Source organism: Lepisma saccharinum, chromosome 7 (genome assembly GCF_977018435.1).
Source record: "Lepisma saccharinum chromosome 7, izLepSacc3.1, whole genome shotgun sequence".
NCBI classification, from domain to species: domain Eukaryota; kingdom Metazoa; phylum Arthropoda; class Insecta; order Zygentoma; family Lepismatidae; genus Lepisma; species Lepisma saccharinum.
Genome location: NC_139235.1, coordinates 75,099,000 through 75,125,902, shown reverse-complemented (window position 1 = coordinate 75,125,902; position 26,903 = coordinate 75,099,000). Strand labels below are relative to the sequence as shown.

Sequence of the window (26,903 nt, the reverse complement as noted above, 5' to 3'; positions counted from 1 at the left end):
GGTTAACCTGCTAGATACTCTTAAGATCCCACGAACTTTAAGGTTCGTTACGCATTTAAGAAACAGATAAGGACAGAAGCCGTCAAAAGAAAGCATCATGCTCTCACCACCTCTAATTCCCAATCAATGAGAGCCTGGGTGAGCTCCAGAGCTAGAAGAGACAAAATTGCGCTAAAACAAGATTCTAGCTGAATGGCAGTATGACTAAGCTAAATTCACAATTATATATGTACCTTCACAGCCATAATTGTACCACTCGGTACGTGGCGCATCTTTTCAACTACACCATAAGCTCCACGACCTAAATCGCATAGCTTCTCCAAGTCATCAGCTTCCACGACAAATGTTTGGTCACCTATAGTAATTGTTGTCCTCTTGTCTAGGTTTCTCGGTGGAGTTCTGCAACGACAACAAAAAAGACAGGTATCAAATAGGGAAAACAGTAAAAAGTATGCATGATTGATTGAGTTGGCATTTTAAGTCCATTATATGCACAGTAAGGTTAATTGGGACTGGATCTACAGTTTAAAGTGGGATCCAAAACCTTATGTGCCTTCACCGGGTATCAAACCTGGGACCCCTTGATCACAAGGCTACGATGCAACTGCGCCATCGGGGAGGCCCTAACAAGTAATCATGAATCAGAATAATGACGTGTGTTTACATGTACCAGTTGACCTTTAAAACAGGAATACTGAAATTCTTACTCATTTTCACAAAACAAATTCCCCTGACTTTTTCAGGCAATTTTATAATAAATTTCGAAACCATTTGTGGAGTTTAACATGCTAACAATTAAGTTTTAAACGGAGCAGAATAGTCCTTATTCAACCCTGCTCAACATAAATGAACAAAAATTTTACATTTATACAGAATATTTCATGGTTCAAGATAGTAGAATTTCATATGTGAAGTTTGGTGCTATGACGTTGTAAATTTGGATGTTCTCCAATTAGCTTCAAAAACTCACTACCTTTATTAACTGAGGAAGCATCTGAGATATGGATGTTAGCGTGTCACTGGTTTGATTGCTCCTGTGTAGTGATAGTTCCCTTTTCTCTCATCTGTCGGACACTCACAAAACAAAATTTGCAACGAGGAAACACCGAACTTCAGGTATGAATTACTAAAACCCACGATTACTAATCCACCATGAAAGTAGATTTTACTTTCATGTTTCCTGACTTTTTCAAGTCAGTTGGAATCCTGGCTCTTAAAGTGACACAGAGAATTATACTATGTGATGAATATGCGATGAACCATTTCTGGACTGAAAAAATGGTATGACGATTACACGGTGAAATACAGTATCCTGGTGGATCAGTAGCTAGGAACCATCGTACCCATATGGCATGGTGGACACTTGATATTTCATTTTTGATTAACCATGGCTCATGACCGGATCAAGAAAGTGTGGGGCGTTACCCCCACACCCCCTATACGCCTTCATGGCGTGGTGCTAAGCACAGGGGAACACTTTTTTATTAACCATGGCAAATCACCTTTTAATGAACAAGTTCTAGGTTCCAATTCTTGATAGGTCCACAAATTATTGAACTTTCCTTGCATGCACAACTGTAACCCCAATCCCATATGGAATTGACCACCATCAGAATTGTTAGTGTACACACTGATAAGTCTTTTCTCCTCATTATTCCTTTTCCTGCCACAATCTTCAACAAACCTCCAAAATTTGAATTGAAACACTAATAATGATAATAATAATAATAAAAACAACACATTTAGAACTTAAAGATGTACTAGTACTTACACTGGTGCAGTTTCATTTGGTAGTGTAACTTTTAATCCTGGTCCAAGTCTTCGCCCTGAAACAAAATAATAATAATTTTTAAAAAAACTTTAGTTTCACTTTTCGGAAGTTCCTGTTACTGTTTATTCCAGTGCAAAGAGTCAATTTTGCTTCTCAAATATTTGCAGCAGAATTAATAAATTTTCCGTGATTTGCATAACTTGGAAGATAATTCAGACTTCAAGTTTAAGAGTTTATTTCATGTTTTGCAGTTCATTTCGCATCTTTTCGTAACAAAATATGGTTGGAAAATGCACCTCACACCTTTCAAAAACATAAATAATAAACATTACAGTGTGTTATTTCTACAATCATACTCCAACACCAATATTCTTATGTGAGTAGGTTAGGCATGTCAAGCATGTCTGTTCTCACATATTTACTTGGCCACATAATGTTATTATTTGCCTTAGAATGTACCCATTCTTCTTCTACACATGTATACAATATTTTCAGTTTTTTAAAATGAGTCAAAATACCTACATAACCCGTAACATAATTTTTCACTAATTAATATTTTCTGTAGCTTTCAAATGCAGAAACCAGTTTCTCGAAACCTCATTTTCAGTATTCTAAAATCTTTTGCAAGTTAAACTTGTGAAAATAATATTGCATTTCGAACTGAGACACATTATCTAGGCTTAAAACTATCTGAAAGAACATGAAATACTTACTCCGTAAGTAAACCACAGACAATTATACAGCAAAGAAGGATGTATATTTCCATAGCCGTGAGTGGTGTGATTACATAATATATTCAACAACCTACAATTTACATAAACAATATGAAAAACAACGGTTTTCACATTTTTTCCTGGTATCTCAGATTACATTTAGTATATAATACCGAGAAGATAAATAAACATCACACTTTGGAAAGAAAAGTATCATCTTTATTATGACTAATTGTTAATCTATTCATTTCTTTTCATGCCATACACAATTATCTTTTGGAAAAATGTGAACTGGTCAAATTTTTCTTTGATCATGTAGGGGGGAAAATTTTTGACCTTTCCAGATTTCCAATACGAACACGGTTCAACAACTTTCAATTGATGATTTTGTTGAACCATAAATGCTCTCTTTCAATGACAATTGAATCATGTACAGGTGGATTTAAAAATTATGAATCAAACATTGAGAAATTACCATAGTTCTTCGAATCGAAGACGCCATCGAATCTAAGGTGCACTTGAATTTTACAATTTTTTTCGGAAAAAAAATATTCGAATTTAAGGCGCAGGAATATGCACAAAGATGTTCATATTTTAACCTTTGCGGTGTTTATTTAAACATTTATAGGGTACATGTTTATTTGTTTACAAATACCTATACGGTACTTTACCTTGCAACATCGGTAACTTCTGTTTTACAATTTTTTGTTTATTAAAACATCTATGGTGTACATGTATATTTGTTTACAAATACGGTATGCAGCACTTTACCTTGCAACATCGGTAACTTCTGTTGATTGTTGTATTGCAGCTACCAGTAATTTTAAGGAAGGTTAAGATAAAAATATTTACTCTTTGTAACTACCAGTATTAGAGACTGAAGTAGATTCTATGTTGTACATGCATGAAATACGTATATTGTAGTATATACATTGAATCGAAGACGCAATTGAATCTAAGGTGCACCTGAATTTTGGACGTCCAAAATCTGACAAAAACCTGAGCTTTAGATTCGAAGAACTAAGGTATTGGTAATGACTTTGACATGTGTTAATTCTACATATTGCTTATAGGTACAAGACTAAAGCCGGTTTTAGACGAAAGCATTTTTCTTAACATTTAGGCCATGATCAAAATGTTACCATGTAAAATGAAAAATCTTATGGCATTTCAGATGACATGGTATACTTCATGTCATTTCTCAAAGATAGAATCAGTCCAATTTCCTTAGCATTGCCAATCAGAAGCGACCTCTAGGTCATGAGTGCAGATGTAATGGTTGCCGAGCAAGATGAAAACAACATATCACTTCGCATTTTAAAAAGTTGATAGCTATTCAACCGAAAGGAATAATGTTCTCTATAAAATGTTTTTAGGTACAAAGCAATGGTGCTGCTTAAATACATACTTCATAGTGTACACAGTACACGTATGGAAGAATATTTTAGTTGTTTCAATTGTAAACATCGTGCACTCGCAATACATGGTGTAACACGATGGGCCTTTAGTGCTGTTTATATTATACATTGTAATTGCAAAAGCTAACCAAAATGTTACATGAAATGCTTCCATGTAAGTACTATAAGATTCTTGGGTAACTGTTCGATCTCGGGCCAACAGATTTCTTCATTTTTACAGAAGAAACTACTAAAGGAAATGAGTTTTTGTAGCATTTTCAAAGTTCGTGGAGGTATTTTCTTTCATCGTTAAATCTATTGGTCCTGGAATTCATGTATTTTTGAAGAGAAATATATCTCCCACACAAAATTGCCGTTCTTCCTCTACGTTAACCGGATGATGAACTAACCTCCTGTCAGTGTTTCCAACCATGCCGTTGTTTTGCAAGATGAAAAAACGAAATATACATTCCTGATATTATGACCCCAAATTTTAACTATGTTTGCCTAACCTAACTGTTTTTCTTGTATGTATGCATTGCTTCCATTGTAGAATTATTTTCCTGTAGTTTACGGTTATTACAAGCATAAGGAAACAGTTTTTCGTTGTGTCGTTTCAGGAGAACACATGCTCCTTTCATCAGACATTTATTTTCATTCTCTGGGAGCGTGTGTTCTCTTGAAACGACACAACAAAAAACTGTTTTCTTATGCTTGTAATAACCGTAAACTACAGGAAAATAATAACCTAACCTTACCTTACAGTGAATGTTTCTTGGGGCTATGTGTGAATGGTTTGTGGGGCATTTTTCGGCTAAGAAGGTTGGAAACACTGCATACCCACTGATGATCCACAATGCTACTCAAGCTGTGCCCGCCACATTGTGCCTTTCGGAAGCAAAAAAAGGAAGAACAATAAATACTCGTAATGTGAAAAATTGAAATTATTTCAGTGAGAAAAGCAAAATCCCACCTTAAAGAATGTTTCGCAATGCACAATAGGTAAGTACAAATGTTACAAATGACGAAATAAACGAGTGAGAGGTGTAGTCCCGAGATCGAACAGGTACCGATTCTTGGAAGCATTTATGCTAGAAAAAAATGTTAAAGGAAATACTTCCATCTAAAGCAGGCCTAATACCCTAGTAGCATATTGTACATAAAAAAAATAACAAAAACATACTTGACATATTTCACGTTGGATACTTCCAGGAACAATATTTTGTTAAAATGCCTATCCAAAGCAGTCCGTATTCCAAGTTCCCTGATCAGTGACAATAGACAAGCCTTTTCATTCAGCAGTTTGGCAAGTTCTCACAGACTCACATTGCACAGTCAATTCAGAGGACAGCAGCGGCAAGAAACACGGTCACTGTAAAATTAAAGTTTCATTATTCATTAAACATAAAAGTTAGTATCCAGACATTACATAAATTTACTTATCAAATGATATCCATTGCTTCAAAAGATAAGAAACTGCCTGCGATGTTTATCATCTCAATACTTACATACGTTACACATAATGTACTTAAACATGATCAGGTAATGGAAATTATTAATAAAAGCATTATACACAGAACACAAGTACTTTGCTGTACTTTATGTTAACTTTTGTGTTCTGGCACTATCACATCTACCTAGCACACCTTTAGATGAGAATAAAATGAAAGAGGGTGTATTAACCTTAGAACTCTAATATGTCATGACTGATTGATTGACTGAGTTGGTGTTTTAAGTCCATTATATGCACAGTAAGGCTAATCGGGACCGAACCTACATTTTAAAGTAGGATCCGAACCATTATGTGCCTCCACCGGATATCGAACCCGGGACCTCCTGACTACAAGGAGACGACGCTACCATCACGCCATTGTGGAGGCATTAATATGTCATGAATTTTATGATGCCAATGAATACATTGGAATTTCAATGCACTTCCACGCATGTATGCCAGAGTAGTCTCAGTTGGAGAGAAGCTCTAGCTTTTGTATGGTTGTGTTTGAATTTTCCCCAGGTTATTTGTGAGGTATATAATGTTGTTCATGAATCGTACGAGGCATTAGAGTGAGGCCATCGTAACTTCCGGCATGGAATTCACCCTTATGGCAGTGACCCTCTGTTGCCATGTTTACCTATGAAGAAACTTACTGTGAAAGAGCCAATTAGACCTACCGCTGTCCCCATAATTGAGCAACAAGCGGCAGCTTTAACATTTCTCCTCCCTAATGCAGCCAGCAGGGAAACAGGATTTTATCAAAATAGACTTCCTGCGCTGTCAATGGGGCCCATTACAATTAGCCTGGCCTGGGTATAGTAATGGTGTCTGTATTTTGATAGTTCCATGACTTTGTTGTTTATGGTATTTCTTGTGTTTGGGTATATAATTTTGCAAAGAAAATTGTTATTCAAGTGTCTGAATGTAGCTTCACAACTGTAAACATGTAATCCCGTTACACTTTGAACTTTGAGAAAATTGCTCATATGCTACAAGAACTTAATGAGGAAAATCAATCAGACAGGAACGAATGTAGTGAGAGATCACACAGAAAAATAACTATCAACCACTGCTTAACTTGAACATAACCTACATGTGGAGAATGCTGAGCAATGTATTCAGTCCAAGAAACAAGGTTAAGGAGGGGAATCCTGTTCACAGCAAACAAAAAACATAACAGAAATCAAAATGGACTATATTTTTGTCATGCTATAAGCTAAGAAATCATTGTTCTAATTGTCTGTGTTCTCATTTAGGTAACACTTTACTATACCGGAGACGGATTTCTTCAAATTTACAGGAGAAAGTACTTACGCAAATAATTTTCTGTAGCGTTGTTGATGTTCGGGAATGTAGTTTTCATCCATTTTGATGCGAATGGATGTGGTGTTCTACGAAAATCTATTTCCGACGCGCTATTGCTGCTGCTGCCATTTGCTTTCTGCACGAGAGCACAATACGTGCTATTGCTGCTGCTACAAGCCGATGTTGTCCGTAAATGCTAAATTGAACAAAAGGAGTGCTAATTGAACCTAACCTAACCTAGTAGGCATATCTCGTCCCCGTGATGGTTCGTGGGGCTATCGTGAATTTTTGGGCTAACGTCAATGGTTTTTGGGGCTACCCGTGGATGGTTTGTGGGAAATAAGGAACAACAGTAAATACTCGTTAACGTAAGAAATACATTATTTTCGTTAGAAATTCATTATTTCACCTAAAGAAATGTTCCGCAATGCAGAATAGTACGTTAGCAACGTAAAAAATTGCGAAATAAATCACTGATAGGTGTCTCCGGTATAGTAAAGTAGTACCCTCTTTTAAATTAATAAATTTAAGAAAACCGGGATTTTATTTTAAGTAGTAGAATTTATTAATGTTTAGTGATAGTGTGCCATAAAAACACTTTAGTATTCTAGGGCTAAAGATGCCAACATAAGCAATATATCAGCGTACTATGCAAATCGTTGAAAAACATACTTTTCTAATGCATTACTTGTTTCTTAAGAGGTTTCACAAATGTCTCTAGTATTCATTCTAGAACACAGAAATGTCTCGAGTATTCATTCTAGAACACACAAACTACTGCATCCCGTATCAGTTGTTCCTTCTACAGCAGAATATCTACCGTTTCATAAATTAAACGAAGAATCTAAGGCCACAAACAATACAAGAAACTAAATTTGAAGCTTAATTAATAAACAAGTTTTTGGAATCAAGTCACCCTGTCGAAAAAGTTTCGTCCGGAACATACTTAGGAAAGTCGTTGTTTGCGATATTCGCCAGATTACTTGTGGCTGAACTTTGAATAGTGTAACTATTATGACCAATAACACCAACACACAAACTTTAGAACTATGTTTACGAGTATAAAAACACTTAACACCTACACAAATTCCTTACAAAAAAATACAACCACCTCCGCAATGACTACCCCTCGCTCGCCGTCCAGCGCACTCAGACACTCAACTCTATTCTTTATACAGTGTTCAAGAAGAGAATCGGTTCACTGCGAACATAGAGTGTCAAATCATACCATTGAACGGTATAATATCTCTCTTAGCATAAATACACTGCAATATTTCGGAGCTCGACCAAAAAGGTATTATTTATGCTAAAAGAACTAAACCTAAGAAAACATAAAACAACGTAATGCAAGCATTTCGGGTGACGTCAGAAGCTGCTACTGGGACTGGAATGGGCTAATATTTACATTTCGATTAGTCTGTGCACATGTTTCATTCTGTTCTCAGCGTATTTATCACTGTGAAGATTTTGCATTAAAGTATGGCAATAGTTTATAACACAAAGTAATTGTAGGTTACTTCGTACTGATGTTAAAACTTGAGATACATGACTGTATTTGTAAACTAAAGTTTATCATGATGTGTGTCATTACTTTCTACTTGTCATACTTTTTACTGATATTTTCACTAGCCTGAACACACACTAATGAATATTTTCTAAACTTTACGTAATGTGTCATTGTGTTAATTATATTAGATATTGAAGTTAATTGAACGGCGAACAGTTGTAGCAGAGTCTATGCGTATTTATGTCTTCCCACCAACTATTTTTTTCCGGCTGATTATGAAGTTCAGACCCAGTCCCTAAATATTTCATTAAAGACATTAAATTTCAATACTGCTCATATGGACTTTTGCATTGATGATTATAACTGTACAGTATATCTTGGAAAACGTACATCAGATATTTTTTGCAAGTGCCAACTGTGCACGTCAGATATTAATTTATGTATGCCCAGGTTTGTTTATTAATGATTATATAGTGAACATTAATTTGAAGATTAATTTCACAAATTCGTAATTAATTTTTACTTCAGATCTTACAGAACAAATGGAACGTGGAAGAGATAATGCTGTATAAGTTTAAAGGAAAATGTGGCACTTCTTTCTGCTGTGGGGTGAAGGTGTGAGCCAGGTTATAATAACAGTAATGACCATTTTGCTAGTATTTTTTATTACTGTGAATCTCATAAAACACTTTATGCGCGACCTCCATGTGCCCATCCGAGATGCTTCCAAGAGACACAATTGGCGATACACCAGCTTGTTTTCTCAGGTAATATATTTATATATATGTAAAATTTTATCTGCTCAATAGCACAACTGTGTATGTGTTTATGTGCACATGCATGTAGTGTTCTTTTTCTGGGAAAAAAATGGTTCAGTACTCTATAATATTTGTTATGGTAAATTTCTCGTATCGGACAAACGGCTGAAATTTGCTAGTTCATTTAATTTGAATATTCGTACTTACGTATTCTGCATTGAGAAACATTGCTGAAGGTGGCATTTCGCTTATTTCACGGAAATAAGCTCTATTTGCGACATATTGAGTAAGTTTTCTTAGTTTCTTTTTGCCTTCGGTAACATGCAAAATGGCGGTCACAGTTTCACTACCGTACTCGGCATGCAGTGTTTCCACCCCACTGCACCCAAAAATACGTACGTAGCCCCACATACCATTGACGCATAGCCCCACGAACCATTCATACATACCCCACGAACAATTTCCGCTAAGGTTAGGTTAGGTAGGGTCACTATAGGTTACAATAGTGAAAAATTGGTTTCGAAAAAAATATGCGTAGCCCCACACACCATTCTCGCATAGCCCCACGAACCATTGACACATAGCCCCACGAACCATTGACACATAGCCCCACGAACCATTGACACATAGCCCCACAGACCATTTGCGGAAACGTACCTTCTTCAGTTACAAAAACACGTGTTTGGAAACACTGACCGGGATTACGTCATCAGACACAGGCTACATCCACCTGGAAGTAAATGGATGCAAGAGCTTTCGTGCATCGCTCACACATTTATATCGAAAAATAGGTGATTTACCGGCAAAATTCAATGAACGATGCGAGAAAACACTTCCCCGAACTTCCACAAGTCTAAAGAAACTTCATTCGATAAGTAATTTCTCCTGTAAATTTGAAGAAATCCGTTTGTCCGATACGAGAAATTTACCTTTGTTATTGTGACATTAATGATATGCAGCAGTGCAAGTGGAATTAATATAATCTATTGAAAATTATGGGTAAAACTATCAAAGTCGGGAATCCTCTGTAACTCGTTTATTCTGTAATTGTTTACATTCGTACTTACAGCTTTCCCTTCTTCCCTCCACCTCGGGCCATAAGGAAGCATGGTCCACTCTCCCCCGCCCCCTCCTCGTGGGAGTACGGTGCACATAAGTCGCGGGTCTGCACAAGTTGTTTTGTTCGTGGTTTCACTATACAAATCGTATTCTGCCAAATACAATTCCCACTTATGGAACCTAATCTAACCGAATGACTTATGTTTGTGAGGGTAATATAGTTTAACGTAGACAAATTAGGTAGTCCGTATAATACTAAAGTACCAATAAATTACACATGTGTGTATATTCCCCTCCCCTCCTGTATTTTGCTTGTTAAGATAAGCAGTTGGATTTAATGGCTCTATGTAAAACTATTCTGTGTAGGAAGTATGGCAGACAATGAGGTTTTTTAGTCTTCCTCTAAAAGTCATCTGTGCTTCTCATAAGTGACAAGTTAAGAAATGTCATGAAAAGTACCATAAAAATCTAATTTTACAATCTGATTGTTGGGAAGCAGGGGGAGTAGATGGAGCTACAGCCCTTCCCAAAATTTTGAGAAAATAAAAATTTCCACATGAAAGCTGTAAAGAACTCGGGGAAATTCCATTTTTGTCTTTAAACAACTTTTAACCAGTTGTGTCAGAAAGTATTGCTTAAATTTTATTTACCGATACTGGCTGCTACTTTTCCAGCATTTTAATCTTTTGTGGGGTTTGCAAAAAATACAGTGTGGCACTTTTTCAGTCTAATTTATCCTGGAAATTATGCAAAATTCCAAGTTTCTATTAATTCTGCACCAATGTTGTGTGAAAAAATTATATTTTGTGATTACATGATAGGTATTTTATTATTCTGGTGTAATTCTGGCATGTTTTAAGGCAAAACTAATAAATTGATGCATATTATTGGAAATAGTTACTTACACACTAAAGTTAGTCAATATTTTGAACAACTTGTAATTTTTACAATTTTCAAGCATCGTTATTGGTGAGAATTGGTGTAAAATCAACTCAGCCCTAATAATAATTAAATATTTTATTGTGTATTCTCCCCCTCCAAGAATGTAGATCCACCTTTACAATTCAAGCCCTCCAAAATACAATTCTGTATACGCCAGTGGTTGGAGGGAAGGGAAACTTACCATTTTGTAATACATTATAATTCCATAATTATGAGTTTCTGCCCTCCAAAAACTTATATACGAATGTCAAAAAAAGGGCCGATATTTTTTAAAAAACAAGAAAATGATAGGAGAAGAAATTTATTGTGATTGATAAACAAGTAAATACCATGGCTATTTTTCGAAGTAGTCACCATTAACCTCCAGACATTTCTGATAGTGTGGCACAAGCTTCTGTATACCCTCTGCATAAAAATCTGCCACCTGAGAGTGCAGCCAGTCCAGAACTTGTCTTGAGCACATCACTGTCGTTGAAAAGCTTTGATGCAAGCCACTTTTTCAGGTGAAGAAAAAGACAGAAATCGCTGGGGGCTGTAAGGGGGATGATTGAATATTTCCCATCGAAATCTTTGAATTGTCTCAACAGTACAAGCAGCTGTGTGTGGGCGGGCATTGTTATGGATCAGAAAAATTCCAGAGCGTAGCATTCCTCTCCGCCGATTTTGGATGGCACGTCGCAGATTATTCAGTGTTTCGCAATACACCTCTGCTGTAATTGTTCTTCCTGGTTCCAAGAATTTCACAAAAATCACACACTTTTGGTCCCAAAACACAGTTTCCATGATTTTGTGAACTGATGGTGTTTGTTTGAATTTCTTCGCTTTGGAAGAACCAGAGTGCCGCCATTGCATTGACTGCTGCTTCGACTTTCCCGTGGGGTACGATATCCACATTTCATCCCCCGTCACTATTTGCGAAAAGATGTCATCCCCATTCTCCCCCCAGCGGGCCAAAAAATCATGTGCAGCTGTCCTTCTTTGTTCTTTGTGAGCATCTGTCAGCATTTTTGGTACCCACCTGTGATACCCCAGGTCGTCAGTCACAATTCGATGCACTGTTTTTGCAGACACTTCTGGAAACTTTTTGGCAAGTTCAGATACTGTGAACCGGCGATTGGAACACACTTTCTCGTTAACGTGTTCCACCAGATCATCCATCTGAACACTAGGCCTTCCGCTATGCTCATCACCATGGACATTTGAACATCCTTCCCGAAATTCTCTGCACAATTGCCTGACCTTCCCTTCACTCATCACTGTCGGTCCATTAATGGCACACAATTCCCGATGGATGTCAGCTGCATTCTGTCCTTTGGCGTTCAGAAATCGTAAGACAGATCTCGCTTAACATTTGGCAGGATTTTGTATTACGGCAGCCATTTCACCTTACTGCTACTAGCATGAACGCAACCCCACTCTGACGATTCTGACTCTGTTGCAAGCACAGAATACTAGGGCATGCTCCTGCGCATGCTCAACTTCATCAGTGTTGCCAACCCCACGCAAAAAATTATCAGCCCTTGCCTCGTAATGAACATTTTCAGATGAACATAAAGAGGGCGTCGACATGATTCCATTGAGTGTAAAATCACTTCATATATATATATTTCATCAAAAATACTTACTGTACAGAATTCATACATTGCATATTTGCTTAGTTCAGACATTTTATTCTTGGCTAGGATAGCAGATACCAGTACTGCATGCCATTCTGCACTGCACAAAAGAAAAGGTAAAGAAGAGATTTCTGTTTGTAATGTTATTGAACATCTTTTATGAAAAACATACTTGCATACAGAAAAATTGTGGAACCTCCGGAAGATGCCCGCATACATTCGAGGGTATGCGCTTATTTCTGGTGCCTAAATAGACCAGAACGTCTTTTCCACGGAATATCGGTTCCCCCGTTTTCATTTCCTCTTATTTGGTTCAGAGAATATCAAGTGAGAAGGTTAAGAGTTTGGACTTTGGCTTAAGTATGAAATGTGATATTAGTGTCAGATATAAGGGGAATATATGTTGTGTGAGTGTCTTGAGGTAGGGGGGACGGTATGTTGAGAGTGCGTCATTATTGATTATTCTGGAAGCTCCAGGAAAGGTTAATCATGGGATTCATCAGAATAGCAAGTTTATGAAAGATGAAGGTGTCAGAAAAATAGTATTTTAAAGAAGTGGGTAAGTTAAGAGTTCTAGATGTGTGTGTAATTCTGTCTGGTTTTGGTGAGATTCGTTTGGCATGATTCTTTCCTTTCTGAGTTCAAATCCTAAGTGTCCCAGGTTGGAATCCTCTGAATGTAATCTTTATGTGATTATCTTGGTGGTCTGATGCGTCTTCTCTCAGGTTGCTCCTAGCGTCCAGTTGAGATGGTATGAGAGCCTCCTCCAGAAGCTCAAGGTGGTTGCTCCAGAATTTCCACTTCAGGTCGTTCTTCTTTCCACTGGGTCATCTTCGTGAAGACGGGGAGCAGGGATTTGCCTTCGTTTTAGCCTTTTGGATCGCTGTGGTTGTGGCTGCGGAGTATGTATATTTTGGACTTGAGCCGGAAGAGGATTGTGAGATCGAAATTTGAGTAGTTCTTCTTTGGAGATAATGACGGTTAGTGTGTTGAGGGTTTGATTGATGTTTATGTTGATTTCAAGGTTAGGCAGTAAATTTCTTAAAATTCTTTCTTTTGCAGAACCTGCCATAACACCCCAGACACACAAGATCACAAAATCTTTTACTGTCCCTACACGAATCTCCTAACACAAACTTGAAGAAATACTTGTGTACAGAGTTTCTCCTTTCACTGTCCTCATTGTCTTTTACTATGCATGCATGTTCATGTGAAAGTGATGGAATCCCTTATTGTAATTTCAGCCTTCATACTGCAGTATTTGTGAATCCCTCCTAATGACTGGGAATGGAGCATTCTGTGATTGTTGTGGTGTCTGTGCTGACAGTTCCTGCATAAATGCTGCTGATAAGAAATTGAAGTGCAAGCTTATTTCATCCAGCACAACTGGAGCAACTAAGCATCACTGGATTAAAGGCAAGTAAATCTGTATATAGTAAGCTATTTGGTCTAGGAATTAATTCGTGCGCCTGGACAAGAGATGGCATAACGAGCGTATCGTCCCACAGTTCCGTGTATCCACACATGCGTTGAAAACTCCTGTCAGCGCACATCGTTCGTAGTATAGGATAGTTGATTGACGCTTCAACAACAGCATTTTGTAGTCAACTGAACATGGCGCAGTTCGTGCCAGATAAAGTGTTTTTGTGGGGTGTTCTGCTTCATTACTTTAACATGCAGAAAAGTGCTACCGAAAGTCATCGTATTTTGGTGGAAGTGTATGGTGACTATGCGCTAGCTGAGCGAACGTGTCAGAAGTGGTTTGAACGGTTTAGAAGTGGTGATTTCAGCCTGGAAGACCAAGAGCGACCTGGACAGCCAAAAAAATTTGAAGACGGAGAATTGAGAGCATTGCTCGATCAGGATTCGTGTCAAACGCAGGAAGAACTTGCAGAAGCATTAGGCGTTGATCAAACAACAGTTTCCAAACGCCTCAAAGCCATGGGAATGATTCAAAAGATGTCACATTGGGTTCCACATGAATTGAAAGACAGAGACGTTGAAAGACGAAAAACCATTTGCGAATTGCTGCTTCAAAGACAGAAAAGAAAGGGGTTTTTGCATCGCATTGTTACTGGTGATGAGAAGTGGATCCATTACGAGAACCCGAAACGAAAAAAGGCCTGGGTGAAGCCAAGTGAACCAGGTCCGTCACAACCGAAACGAGATATTCACTGTGCAAAGGTTATGCTGTGCATATGGTGGGATATGAAAGGTGTGGTGTACTATGAGCTGCTGCAACCGGGTGAAACTATTAATGGAGAACGTTATCGACGACAATTAATGCGTTTGAAGCAAGCTCTGGCCAGGAAACGACCAGAATGGGAGAACAGACATGATAAACTTATTTTTCAACATGATAATGCTCGCCCACATGTCGCAAAACCGGTCAAAACCTATTTAGAAAATGTCGGATGGGAAGTTTTACCCCACCCGCCGTTTTCACCAGACGTTGCTCCTTCGGACTACTACTTGTTCGATTGCATGAATAACGATTTGATTGGACAGCGGTTCACTTCTTCAGAAGATATCGAAAAATGGGTCTCTGACTGGATCGCTTCAAAGGATGAGGACTTCTTTCGCCACGGAATCCGTAACTTGCCTGACAGATGGGCGAAAGTGGTAGGTCGCGATGGACAATATTTTTCTTAAGGTATTTATGTATTTTGTGTTTGAACTACAGCTTCAATGTGTGCGTAACAACTGCACGAATTAATTCCTAGACCAAATATGTTATATCAGGCATATTAGTAGGGGGGGGGGGGGCACTAGTCCCTTGAAATCTACCACATGTCTCCCCAATTTTTTTGTAGTTTAGAGAAAAAATTAACACAAATAAAAACTTTCCAAATTACCGTATTTACTCATGTATAATACACACTTTTTTCCAAAAATTTTCCTCCAGAAAGTGTGGTGCATATTATGTACAGAATATTTTTTTTAAATTTTTACGGAACCCTATCATGTTATATATCATTGTAAAGCTTGAATTCTGCAGTTTCTGAATATGGCAACAGTATTCCATTCAAGATGGCGACACTTATTTGCAATGCGGTGGAAATCAGCTCATTACAAAATGAAGGAACATTCTGATTTCTATGGTACTTTGTTTTGAAAAAAAAAATAAGGAAAAATAAAATTTTAATTAAAATTATTACTGGCCAAATAATATGACATATATGGTGTGTAAATGCCTTAATGGAAGAAATCTTGTGCTGCTAACTGCTAGTTTGAGGGTCCATAATGTGCTCTTATGCAGCCTGTTCGGCTTATATGTATAATAAAAGAACATTTTATAACGTAAAAAGTATTAGTGCTAATGAGAAACGGTTGGAAATTTTAAATCCACTCATGCGCATGTGTAACGTGGAGATAAGTCGCGTGCCAATGCGCATGCAAAGAAAAGTCACGCCACGCTGTGAAGAGGGAGTCACAATGTGGACGGCTCAGCAAACAGTTTTCTGTGTGTTGCTGCTTGTGGAATGTAAATCTGTGGTGTGTGTGCAGCTCCTTTTTCATCGTGAGTACAACCTTCCACCACGGTCAGCTGCTCCAAGTTACCTGTCAATTATGAAATGGAAGTCCGCTGTCAAAAGCAGGTAAGCATGCCAAGAGGAGAACGTTGAACGCATTCGAGAGGTGTTCCAAAGAAGTTCACGCAAATCCATCAGAGACGCTAGTGTACAACTAAACATCCCACCAACAACCGTGCATACTGTGCTTCACAAAAGATTGCACCTACGGGCATACAAGATGCAACTCCATCAGAAGATTTTGCCGAATGACAGAAAAGTGCGACAAAAGTTTGCTATTGACATGTTAGAAAAGATCGACACTGACAATGCTGTTTATTTTTCAGATGAGGCAACATTCCACATATCTGGTAAGGTGAATAGGCACAACTATTGCATCTAGGGGTCAGAAAATTCCCGGGTCGTCATTGAGTACGAGAGGGATTCACCTAAATGGAATGTTTGGTGTGGGGTTCTCCATAACAAAATCATTGGCCCTTTCTTCTTCTCTGAGCCCACGATCAATGTCAACACTTAACTTGATATGTTACAATTGTATGCTGTGCCTCAACTCCCTCACAGAACAATTTTCCAGCAAGATGGTGCTTCCCCCCATATACTCCAGAGAAGTTCGCAATTTTTGAATGAGCGGTTTCCTTACGGATGGATCGAAAGAGGATCAACTTTTCTTCCGTGGCCTCCCAGATCCCCAGACCTCACTTCACTTCATTTTTTTCTGTGGGGATTTGTTAATTGACCAAGTGTACTGTATACCGGTGCATGATCGTGCAGAATTACATAACAGAATTTGTGCTGCAGTGAACAATGTAACACCTACAATGCTTCAAAACATATGGAGGGAGGTGGAATACCGACTGGATATTTGTCGTCCCACCAATGGAAGCCTTGTTGAGATTTATGGAACATAATTTTAAAATAAGAAAAAATCCCACTTTCTTCCATCTGGATAATGAGTTTCATAAATAAATATCTATAAGTAAAGAATTTATGGATATTTCTTTTATTATACATATAAGCCTAAAAAAAGCATGTATATATCTTTTGAAGTTTTAAAGAGGAAATGACCAAAACCACTTATAAGAGTTTTAAGGCCATGTGCCACAATTTTTCACTTTGTAATGTAATATTCTCCCCTTGGTCCACATAGCACCAGGTGACTCATTAATTATGAATGATGTCATTCACTGTTGATCGGCATTTACGACCTAGAACTAAGAAATCCATTTCTCTTCTCTCTCTCTCTCTCTCTCTCTCCTCTCTCTCTCTCTCTCTATATATATATATATATATATACACATACATATATATATCGAAAGAGAAAGGAGACACAAGGAACAGAAAAGAGAGAATCTCTCAAGAGAAGAAAAGGGAAAAAGTGAGTATAGAGGGGGGCAAGGTGACCTGTTGTCCCCCCTCCCTTCACTCTATCTCTCTCTACATCCCTTTCCTTCTTTTCCTTTTACCTCCCCAGCTCCCATGAGAGAGAGAGAAAGATGCCTCCACATTTCTCTCTCTCTTTGTTTCTCAAAGAGAAAAGAAGAAGATCCCTCCCAAAACACAGCAGCCTAGCCCCTGGACATTATACTGGATAAGTTAAGTTTAGTTAATGTATCACAGATTCTTTCTGAATGTGGTTTAAGGATTCATTTATTTATTTATTTATTTGAGAAATCCTGAATACAGAGATAATCCATTTTATATCAGGATATCAACAGAGAGGAAAATAGAAATTAACAAATGAGAAGCACGCACACATATGTAACAAGAATAATATTTTTTTTTAAAAAAATAATAAAACAATAACTAGGGTATAACAAATATTAATTTCTCTTCAGCTGCTTGATGCACGCATTCCTGAAAGCCTGCTTAGATGATGGAAGCCTGCAACATTAGAAATTTTAGACCAATTGTAATTGTACATTATGTAAGTATAGTGCATAAGATGGAATCAAAATAATGATTATTATTTATTTATTGTAGGGGTGGACCAATACGGAATTTTAGCCAATTCCAATAAAGTACACACATAAAATTTACTAATGCCAATAACCATTATTCTACTGGTATAAAATTTCAAATAGTTCATTGACCTCTTTTTGTATGTTACCAGATGACTGCAATGCAAAAAGCTACATATTTAGACATTTACTTTTTATGAAGAAGGTAATGGTGATTGTATGTTTATATCAATATAATTAATATAATAAAATGACAGAATATTGCACTAAATTACAAGATATTTTATAGATATATAGAAATGGTAAAATTATAAGTAGTTTTCCCAATGGACCAATATGCCTTTAGCGACTGATACCGATAGAGTGCCAACTAATCTGTCCCATCTCTTATTTATTTGTTGTTATTATTATTTTGCATTACTCTTGCAGGAAACCTTCCCCTTGGTGCCGTTTGTGAAGTGTGCGAAGAAGAGTGTGGAGCTGAACCGGGTTTAGTTGACTTGCAATGCTGTTGGTGCCAGCGGACTGTTCACACTGATTGCCTTCAAATGCTAGGGGAGGTGAGGAATTTTTACAATTGCTTGTGAAGGGAAAGTCCTCACATTCATTTGCTTCAAGCTTCCATGTATCCATTAATGCTTATATTCCTCAACAACCTTGACCATTCAATGTTTTATACATATGTTTTCTTTTCTTTTTTGTGTCTAAAAAGGGTGACTATATTAAAATATAGGGTACAATAATTCACAGTTAATAATATACGAGGTGTGGCAATTAAATAACGAGACTGGTGTCATAACTGTGATGTATTGCAAGAAAGTTACAATTGACTGGTATCCCCTTCAATATACTCCCCTCCCCTATCAATACACCGCTGCATACGTGTCTTCCATTGTTCAAAGCAATGCTGTAGGTCATCAGATGTCACACTGTTCAACAACTCTGCCGTTTTTCGTTTCACCTCTTCCACGGAGTGAAAATGTGTTCCCTTCAATGCAGTTTTCACTTTTGGGAAGAGATAAAAGTCACAGGGGGCCAGGTCTGGGGAATACGGAGGATGGTCGAGCACAGGAATGCGCGTGGCGGCTAAAAACTGCTTCACAGAAAGGGCATTATGGGCAGACGCATTGTCCTGGTGGAGGATCCATGCATCGTTCTTCCACAAATCCGGCTTCTTCTTCCTTATTCTTTCCCTCAGTTTGCTTAGGACTTCTTTGTAGTAGGTCTGATTCACCGTTTGACCCTGAGGCACCCATTCAGTCATGATGATACCCCTGATATCGAAAAAAACAATGAGCATTGCCTTCAGTTTCGACTTGCTCATTAGTGCTTTTTTCATTCTTGGCGATGTGGGAGTCTTCCAGTGCATGGATTGACGCTTGGTCTCGGGATCATATTGGAAAATCCATGTTTCATCACATGTGATGACACGTGTTAGCAATTCTGGGTCTGCTTTGAGTCGTTCCATGATGTCACAGCAAATGGTCTTTCGATTGTCTTTTTGGTCCTGAGAGAGGTTTTTCGGAACAATTTTTGCACACACTTTTGTCATGTTTAAATTCTCATGCAAAATTTGTCTTACTGTCTCTTTGTTAATGTTCATTATGTCTGCGAGCATCCGAATACTCAGACGTCTGTCTTTCCGCACAAGTTCATGAATTTTTTGAACATTGTCGTCCTTTCTTGAACTCACAGGGCAGCCGGGACGTTCATCATCTTCAACCTCCTCCCTCCCTTCTGAAAATCGTTTGTGCCATTCGAACACTCACGCACGTGACATAGCATTATCACCATACACCTCTTTTAACATTGCACAACATTCCGTCGGTGTTTTTTTAAATTTCACCAGAAATTTGATGTTAATGCACTGCTCAACTTTATTGTCCACCATGATTCCGGCACTACTACAGAACACTGTCCTCTTCAAGCAAGCCTGCAAAGAAAAGAAAAGCTTTTAGAATCATGAAACAAACAGTGGGTGCGCATGAAGGTTCAATATCAACAACACATCAATAGCTACCTCCCCCCACTATCCTACGGGACAGGAGGTGCGCAGTCTCGTTATTTAATTGCCGCACCTCGTATATTAATAGGAAATTACAGACCCATTTTTATCAGTTAAAATGTAATGGATTTTTAAATGGACTCTAGTACAAAATTCCTCTGAACTTGTAGTCAATAACACTACTGCACTATTACTATAGAGTATCTACTGTAAACAGTGGCAGCAATTGGGTTCCAAAATGGGGGGGGGGGTACTTTACCTTGGTCCTAAGGTTTAACATAGGGGGCAAAAGTGTCAAGAAGTAGGGGAGGCAACTTCCCCCCCCCCCAATTGCCGCCACCGACTTTAGATACTACCCTACTGATTTATAGTAGAGTAATAAATTACCTCACAAGAGAAGTCCATTTACTTTTCCACTTTACCACTTAAAACATATTTTCTAGGGCTGAGACGATACCTTACCCGATTCCAACCAATACTGATGCTGATACTTGTATAATTTCAGTTTAAAATAACAAATGCTAGTTACTGAGTCACAAAACTCGTCACATCACATTGTATTAATGATATCAAATGCTCCCAAATAATTCTCATATAACATTATATCACTTAAAATGCCTGTTACATTTTATGTGAACTTCTTTCTACCCCGAGAGGATGCAAAAAGAGAAGAAGTAGTTTTGGAAGTGTTGCAAGCATTGTTAAAATGTTGCAGATACACTGAAAAAATCGGTGGTTTATTATAAGTGTCCCTGATTCATTTCATGATCCCCAATTTCATTATACATGTCTTTAAGGGGAGAGAAAGTTATAGCATGTAAAATAAAATTTATGTATTGTGTATAGCTTGCACAAGGAATGGAAAATAAATACAAATGTAAACAACATTCTTATCATTTAGATTAACCTGGGGAGGGAAGAAAACGACATAAAAATATGCACAAATACAGATATATATATATTTAATGCTCATTTGGCAGCTGTCTATATGCTCTGCTGTCCATTATTCTCTGTCATTTGCAATAAAAACAAGTCACTGCAGTTTCGGCATTGGGCAGCAGTCACACAGAAGGTAGAGCACAAGAAGAAAATCCACAACCCTCCACCCAACAGCGACATTCATCCCTTTCCCAGGAACTCCGGAATGAGCCTAGCATTATAATAATGCTGCTTTTGAAAAAGTCACGTTCTTGACCAATGAGTTTGCAAACAAGAATTAGCAATGGATGGTTTCTTTTATTTTCACATAGTGTTCACCACTAGGCAGTTACATGCCTTCAATGTCACCTTTGGATGCAGCACTTTCATTTTAGTCCTGCCTTTGATCTTGTCATCTGCTTCCCAGGAAGGTGCATCATTTTCGGAAATGTACATGGAATTCTTGTGCGGGACCCCAACCTGTCAAGGAAGTATGACGGTATCAGAATGAGTACCATCATAATGTGAAAAATAAAATAATTTTATTTCTCGAAATTTACGATTTGAGGTCGTATTTGGTGATTTGTATTTGTACAAAATTAATTTGCATCACTTTGGCTTTGTTCTTATTTAAGTACATATCCAAACTTCACGTATTTACAATATTTTTATAATTTAGCGATGTAATTTGGTTTGTGTTCAATAATATGCTTACCGAAAATTGCTAATTTATGCATAATCGCACATATGTTTGGTTTCAGCAGCTTTTATTTGCTCTTTCATTACTAAATGGGTGCGGACATGTATTTAAAATGTATTACTAACATGTACAAATCATTTGAAATTGATTTTGGTTGATTTTCGACATTAAACTTACGATTTGCTGTAAAGAAGCGCCTTGTAGAGTAATCCCAGAGTTGAGAAGTAATCCTAAACTTGGACGCATATCCAACTCGCATAAAGGGAAAAATCTAAGTTGTGCGTAAATAACCTTTTTCCCACCAAAATTGTAAAACTTAAAATAACGGTAAAAGATGAAAATAAAATACGTAAACATGTAAAAGAATATTGTAAAATTTATTTTATTGTATCTAATCTATTTTACAAGTGTTTTAATGTATAATTACTGTACAATTCGAAATTTGTCACTTGAAAAGTATTCGCAAGTTTGTATACTGTGAAAAAAGTTGTAACAGTGTGAGTTCGGATACACTGCTTGATCTGAAAGATCAACCTCGACCAGAATGAAGTCGCTAAAAGTTTTCGGAAACTGAAATTGGAACAATTCAATAATAACAGGAAGATTTGTGGATATAATGTGATATAGCAGAACAGATAAGTACTATATTCGCATTTAATAATTGAAATTGCGTCGCAAAGTGCTTAAAAGGTCCAAATGACATTAAATTTGTGACCCGATGGATTCACGTAAAATGGCAGCCATCTTCTCTTTGTGAGGAATCATGAGATAAGTATCTTACATGCATGTACCTACATAAGTGAAAGGCCTATATTTGCAAATATACAAAAAGTGTGCACTCTGAATGTGAAAAGTCGATTGAACGTATAAATACACATAATTCGTATTTGATTCTAAGCTGATAATCGAGCGTTGGGTGCCGATTGTCATCGTAAAGATCTACGCAAGGACGGAAATAATTTTTCTCAATAATAAATGATTTAATGTGATAAAATTGAAGATAAACCTGTAATATGCGGACAGGTTAATGCAAAACAATATTTATGCTTCAATATATATATATATATAAATGTGTATTGAATTTATGTATGAACTTGTTAAACCCAGTTGTTTAATTTTGTTTAAATATATAGTGTGTTAATACTCGATCTTGGTAATTTTCCTTAAGTATTCAAAAGTGAATACATATTTGTGACAGTAATTTTGCAACATAGAAAATTTAAAACTTGAACTTCTCGTATTTTGTCATGTAAAATTTATGAAACTATTTTCTTTATTTTTTTTTAATGTGAATTTGATCTCGACCGTATAGTTTTCAAATCCGAGGTAAAAAGGTCGTGAAAATAGATTGATGAGACTCATTTTGTCTCAATAATATTAGATTATATCGACATGTGTGCATCTGTAAGATGATGATGTTTAACGTAATTTTTAATTCGCTTATGTTGTATGTAATCTTGGAAATCTAATTTGCTGTTTCGTATTGTCAGATAGACAAAGTTGAAAGTTTGGTAATAACATTAAGACCTTTGAAGGCAGTGTTGCCAAAGTTATTTATGTTGTAGTTTGCATTACATAGGGTGTTAAAAAATTCAATTTGTGTATTTACGTAATTAATTACTAAATTTGTTTCAATATAGCATATTCACAATGGCTGAAGCTGTTGAGGGAAATTTCACGCTGGCGGACATTGTAGGGTTAATTAATGCACAAAATAGTAAATTAGACACTGCTTTGCAGGTACATAGTAATAAACTAGATGCACAAAGTAGTAAATTAGACACTGCTTTGCAGGTGCAAGCAGAATATAATAGTGATATTAAGACTGCTTTGCAGGTGCAAGCAGAGCATGATACCAAAGTAGACACAGCTTTGAATGCACTAACCGAAGCAAATAAGGCTCATACTAAGGAGTTCAAAGATCTTAAAATGGATATAGGTCAATTTAGAAATGAATGTATGCTTAGGTATGAGAAAGTAGAGAAAGATTTGCATGCTCTGGACAAGAAAATGAAAGTAGAATTAGTATCGTTAGCAGAGGATGTTGATAACAAAATCGAGAGTGTAATAGAAGATCTGTCAAGGCAATTTGACACAAAGCTTGATAGATGCTTTAGGGCTTGTGAAGAGAATGATATGTCTTTGTGTACTGTTAGGAAGGATTTAGGGCAGGTTCATTCTGCACTAGATCAATTACAGTTTAATAGACCATTAGTGAATAAGATAGCTAGGGGTGATCAGCTTGATAAGAGCGATGTTGATTACGAATCCGATGTCCGAAGCCAAGTCATTCTGTCATCCAAAATTCCACCCAATGTTAATAATCGTAGTGAAGATGATAGTAATGTACAATATGTTAAGGTTGCTCCAAATAGTGACATGTTGAATGATGGTGCAGTTACTTGTTTAAATGTTAACATTAGAAAGGCTATGTCACTGATCGAGTCTAGTTTAACAACCATGGTCAATAATGTACTGACTCCAGTTACAGTCAGAAAAAATACGACATCAAAGAATGTAAAGGTGAATTCAATGCAGGGTGATTTTCATGAGCTTGATGCTAGACAGGTTGATTTAAATCATGAAAGCCATGAAGGTGTAAATAGACCTAGTGTTGGTTATGTTCCACATGACTACAATAAAAGTAGACATCCTTCGGGTGCAATTTCTGATTCGGGAACTGATTGTGAAGTCAACTCAGTTCATGATAGTACATGCGTAGATGATGGTCCGTATTGTAATACTAGACTGGCTAATAAGCGAAATAAGCTAAAACGTGACAGGTTAACTAGTAGGGTTGGACAAAATGTAAGCAATACTCCTCTGATAACTCCTCCGACAAATGTTCCAAATGTTAAACATACGGAAGTTGATCCGTCGAGAGATACTTCAAAGGTTAGGTATAAGCCAATAATTAAACCACAAGATTTGAGGCACTTCCCTCATTTTGATGGTGTTTCCGTAGACATAATACCATCTGAATTTTTAGAAAAGGTAGAGGAAAACTTGGAAATTTATAATATTCATGAGAGTGAATATATGAGTTATTTACCTAAATTACTCACTGATTGTGCACGTACCTGGTACGTTGAAAATAAATTAAAGTTTAAGTCTTATGCTGAGTTTAAGACAGATTTCTTATCCCATTATCAAAACGATAGGTGGAAATCTGTAAATTTAACTAAAGTTCTAAATTCACCTTATGACAAAGACAGCAAGGAGAACTTATTGCAGTTTGCGAATAAGAATTACAAAAAATTGAAATCCATACAACCACATGCTCACGAAGCACATCTTATTGCTCAGTTATCTTCGTTGTTACCTTATAAAATAAGTGAACACTTGGTGGTGAATAATATTCACACACTGAGACAGACTCTGCAGGCCATAGAAAATTTTCAATCTTTAAAAAATAATTCAACTAGGTATATGGATTCTAGTAGAACTTATGGTAACCAAAAGAATAAATCGAAGGTAGCTAATGTGTCTATGTTTAAGGAGCAAAATGACCGAAGTATGTCTAACAGAAATGGGTTAAGAAACTTAAGGTCTAATAATGAGGTTGGATCTGCTCGTAAATCCTATGCTAATGGTAGGACATGGGTAAGAAATGATCAGATTTCTAGAAATGTGAATTTGGGTTCGAGGCAGGAAAACTCTTAGATGCTCCTGATACAGGAGGTGTCTTGAGCATCAAAGCGGTTGAAAATCCTCCTTTTCCTAAAGCTCAATATAATGCTCACTCAAGTGAAATAAATAATGATCATCATTGTGATTTAGATGAGTTTGTTCCTAAGTTAGGAGATCATCAATTACTTGGTGACAGTATGTTAGTTAGATATGCTAACAGTATCTTAGGTTATAGATGGAATATGAATGAATCTGCTTCCAGATTCATAGGTTTGTGTGTCTCAGGACAAACTATTGATGATCTGCATAGGCGTGTATCAAATGCTAAGAAAATCTCAAACAAAATATTGGTCATGATAGGTACCAATGATTTAATTAGGAAACGTAGCTTTGAACAAATGCAGTTATCCTTCTCTAAGCTCTTGAATACGTTGAAAAGTAAATGTGCTGATATTTCGATACTGTGTTTGCCACCTCTTCCTAAGTATATGTCATCTCCTAATGAACATTTGTGGCAAACATGGAATAATTTCAATCTATATTTGATGTCTTTACACAATGATTCTAAAGTAAAAGTATACAATATAGCACCTTTATTCTTCTTAGAGAATGACCGCATAGATAACTCTTTGTATCAGAAATTCCTTGGTCACCCTTCCAGAGGTAGAGTAGATATGATACATTGGAATTATGCGGGAATGACTAAGGTTAAACAATTTTTGTATAGTATGGGTTTTGGTAATACACCTTGCACATCAAATGATAAACTGGGTAGAGATATAAAAGTGCAAGCTACCGTGCACAATGTCAACGTTAGTCATTTTAGGGACGCAAATAGCATTGATAGTTATCCCGATGAGGATAACGTTTTGTCTTTGCGGGAAAACTAACAAGCGACCTTTGTTTAAAAGTGGGTGATGAAGGTCAAGTTAATAATCCCACTACTGATAACATTAATCTAGGGAAATGGGAAGAATTTCATAACAGTGATGAATATGAATCAAAAGAAATTCCAACACCAATTAATGTTCTCGGCAGTAACACTCTTACTGCAAAATTAAAAGTTTTAATTTTTGATAAATTTTATACTGCTCTCTGCGACACTGGCGCAGAAATTAGTCTGCTTTCTAATACTGTTTGGAAGGATATTAATATTAAGGCCAGTAGACCCAGGCTCACACCTGCGGATAATGTGAGATTGGTAGATTTTTCTGGTAATAAGAAAACCAAGGTATTAGGTATGGTTAAACTGATCATTCAAATAAGTAATTTACAATGTTACGTTCAGTTTTTGGTAGTTCACAATTTACAAGTGGATATCATTTTGGGATTAGATGTGTTATATGCACTTCAAGCATCATTAAATTTTAAGGATCAAACGATAACATGTGGCTCCGATGAAGAACGCACTTTCGCGCGCTTTATGCCAATAATTGAAGATGGCAATAATTTGTCTTATTTTGAGTGTTCTCATGTCAGTAATTATAATGGCTTGGAGGGTAAGTCCAAGTTCAACCTACGTAAGTTTGAAGAGTACATGAATAAGGCTGATTCGCTTACTAACGAACAAAAAACTTCGTTCATAGAGTTACTACT

General features: G+C 36.9%; 2 protein-coding genes across 3 annotated transcripts in view; one reads left to right on the top strand and one right to left on the bottom strand.

Moving 5' to 3' along the window:
• Positions 1 to 7,864, bottom strand: part of LOC145989928 (dual specificity mitogen-activated protein kinase kinase 6-like) — a 32,148-nt gene extending 24,284 nt beyond the window's left edge. Inside the window, exons 1-4 of the mRNA XM_083125447.1 lie at positions 7,764 to 7,864; positions 5,065 to 5,253; positions 1,772 to 1,826; positions 234 to 399 (exon numbers count right to left, since the gene is read on the bottom strand). Of these exons, the coding sequence (XP_082981573.1) occupies positions 234 to 399; positions 1,772 to 1,826; positions 5,065 to 5,071 (228 nt within the window). The 5' untranslated portion in view covers positions 5,072 to 5,253; positions 7,764 to 7,864. The remainder of the gene's footprint in view (positions 1 to 233; positions 400 to 1,771; positions 1,827 to 5,064; positions 5,254 to 7,763) is intronic.
• Positions 7,865 to 8,105: 241 nt separating this feature from the next.
• LOC145989927 (diacylglycerol kinase epsilon-like) overlaps positions 8,106 to 26,903 on the top strand; it is a 54,343-nt gene continuing 35,545 nt past the window's right edge. The window contains exons 1-4 of one of the 2 annotated variants that reach the window (XM_083125445.1): positions 8,106 to 8,158; positions 8,717 to 8,955; positions 13,808 to 13,979; positions 18,484 to 18,614. In XM_083125445.1, the coding sequence (XP_082981571.1) occupies positions 8,773 to 8,955; positions 13,808 to 13,979; positions 18,484 to 18,614 (486 nt within the window). In that variant the 5' untranslated portion in view covers positions 8,106 to 8,158; positions 8,717 to 8,772. Of the gene's footprint in view, positions 8,190 to 8,716; positions 8,956 to 13,807; positions 13,980 to 18,483; positions 18,615 to 26,903 lie in introns of both variants that reach the window. The other variant, XM_083125446.1, reaches the window with a different exon arrangement.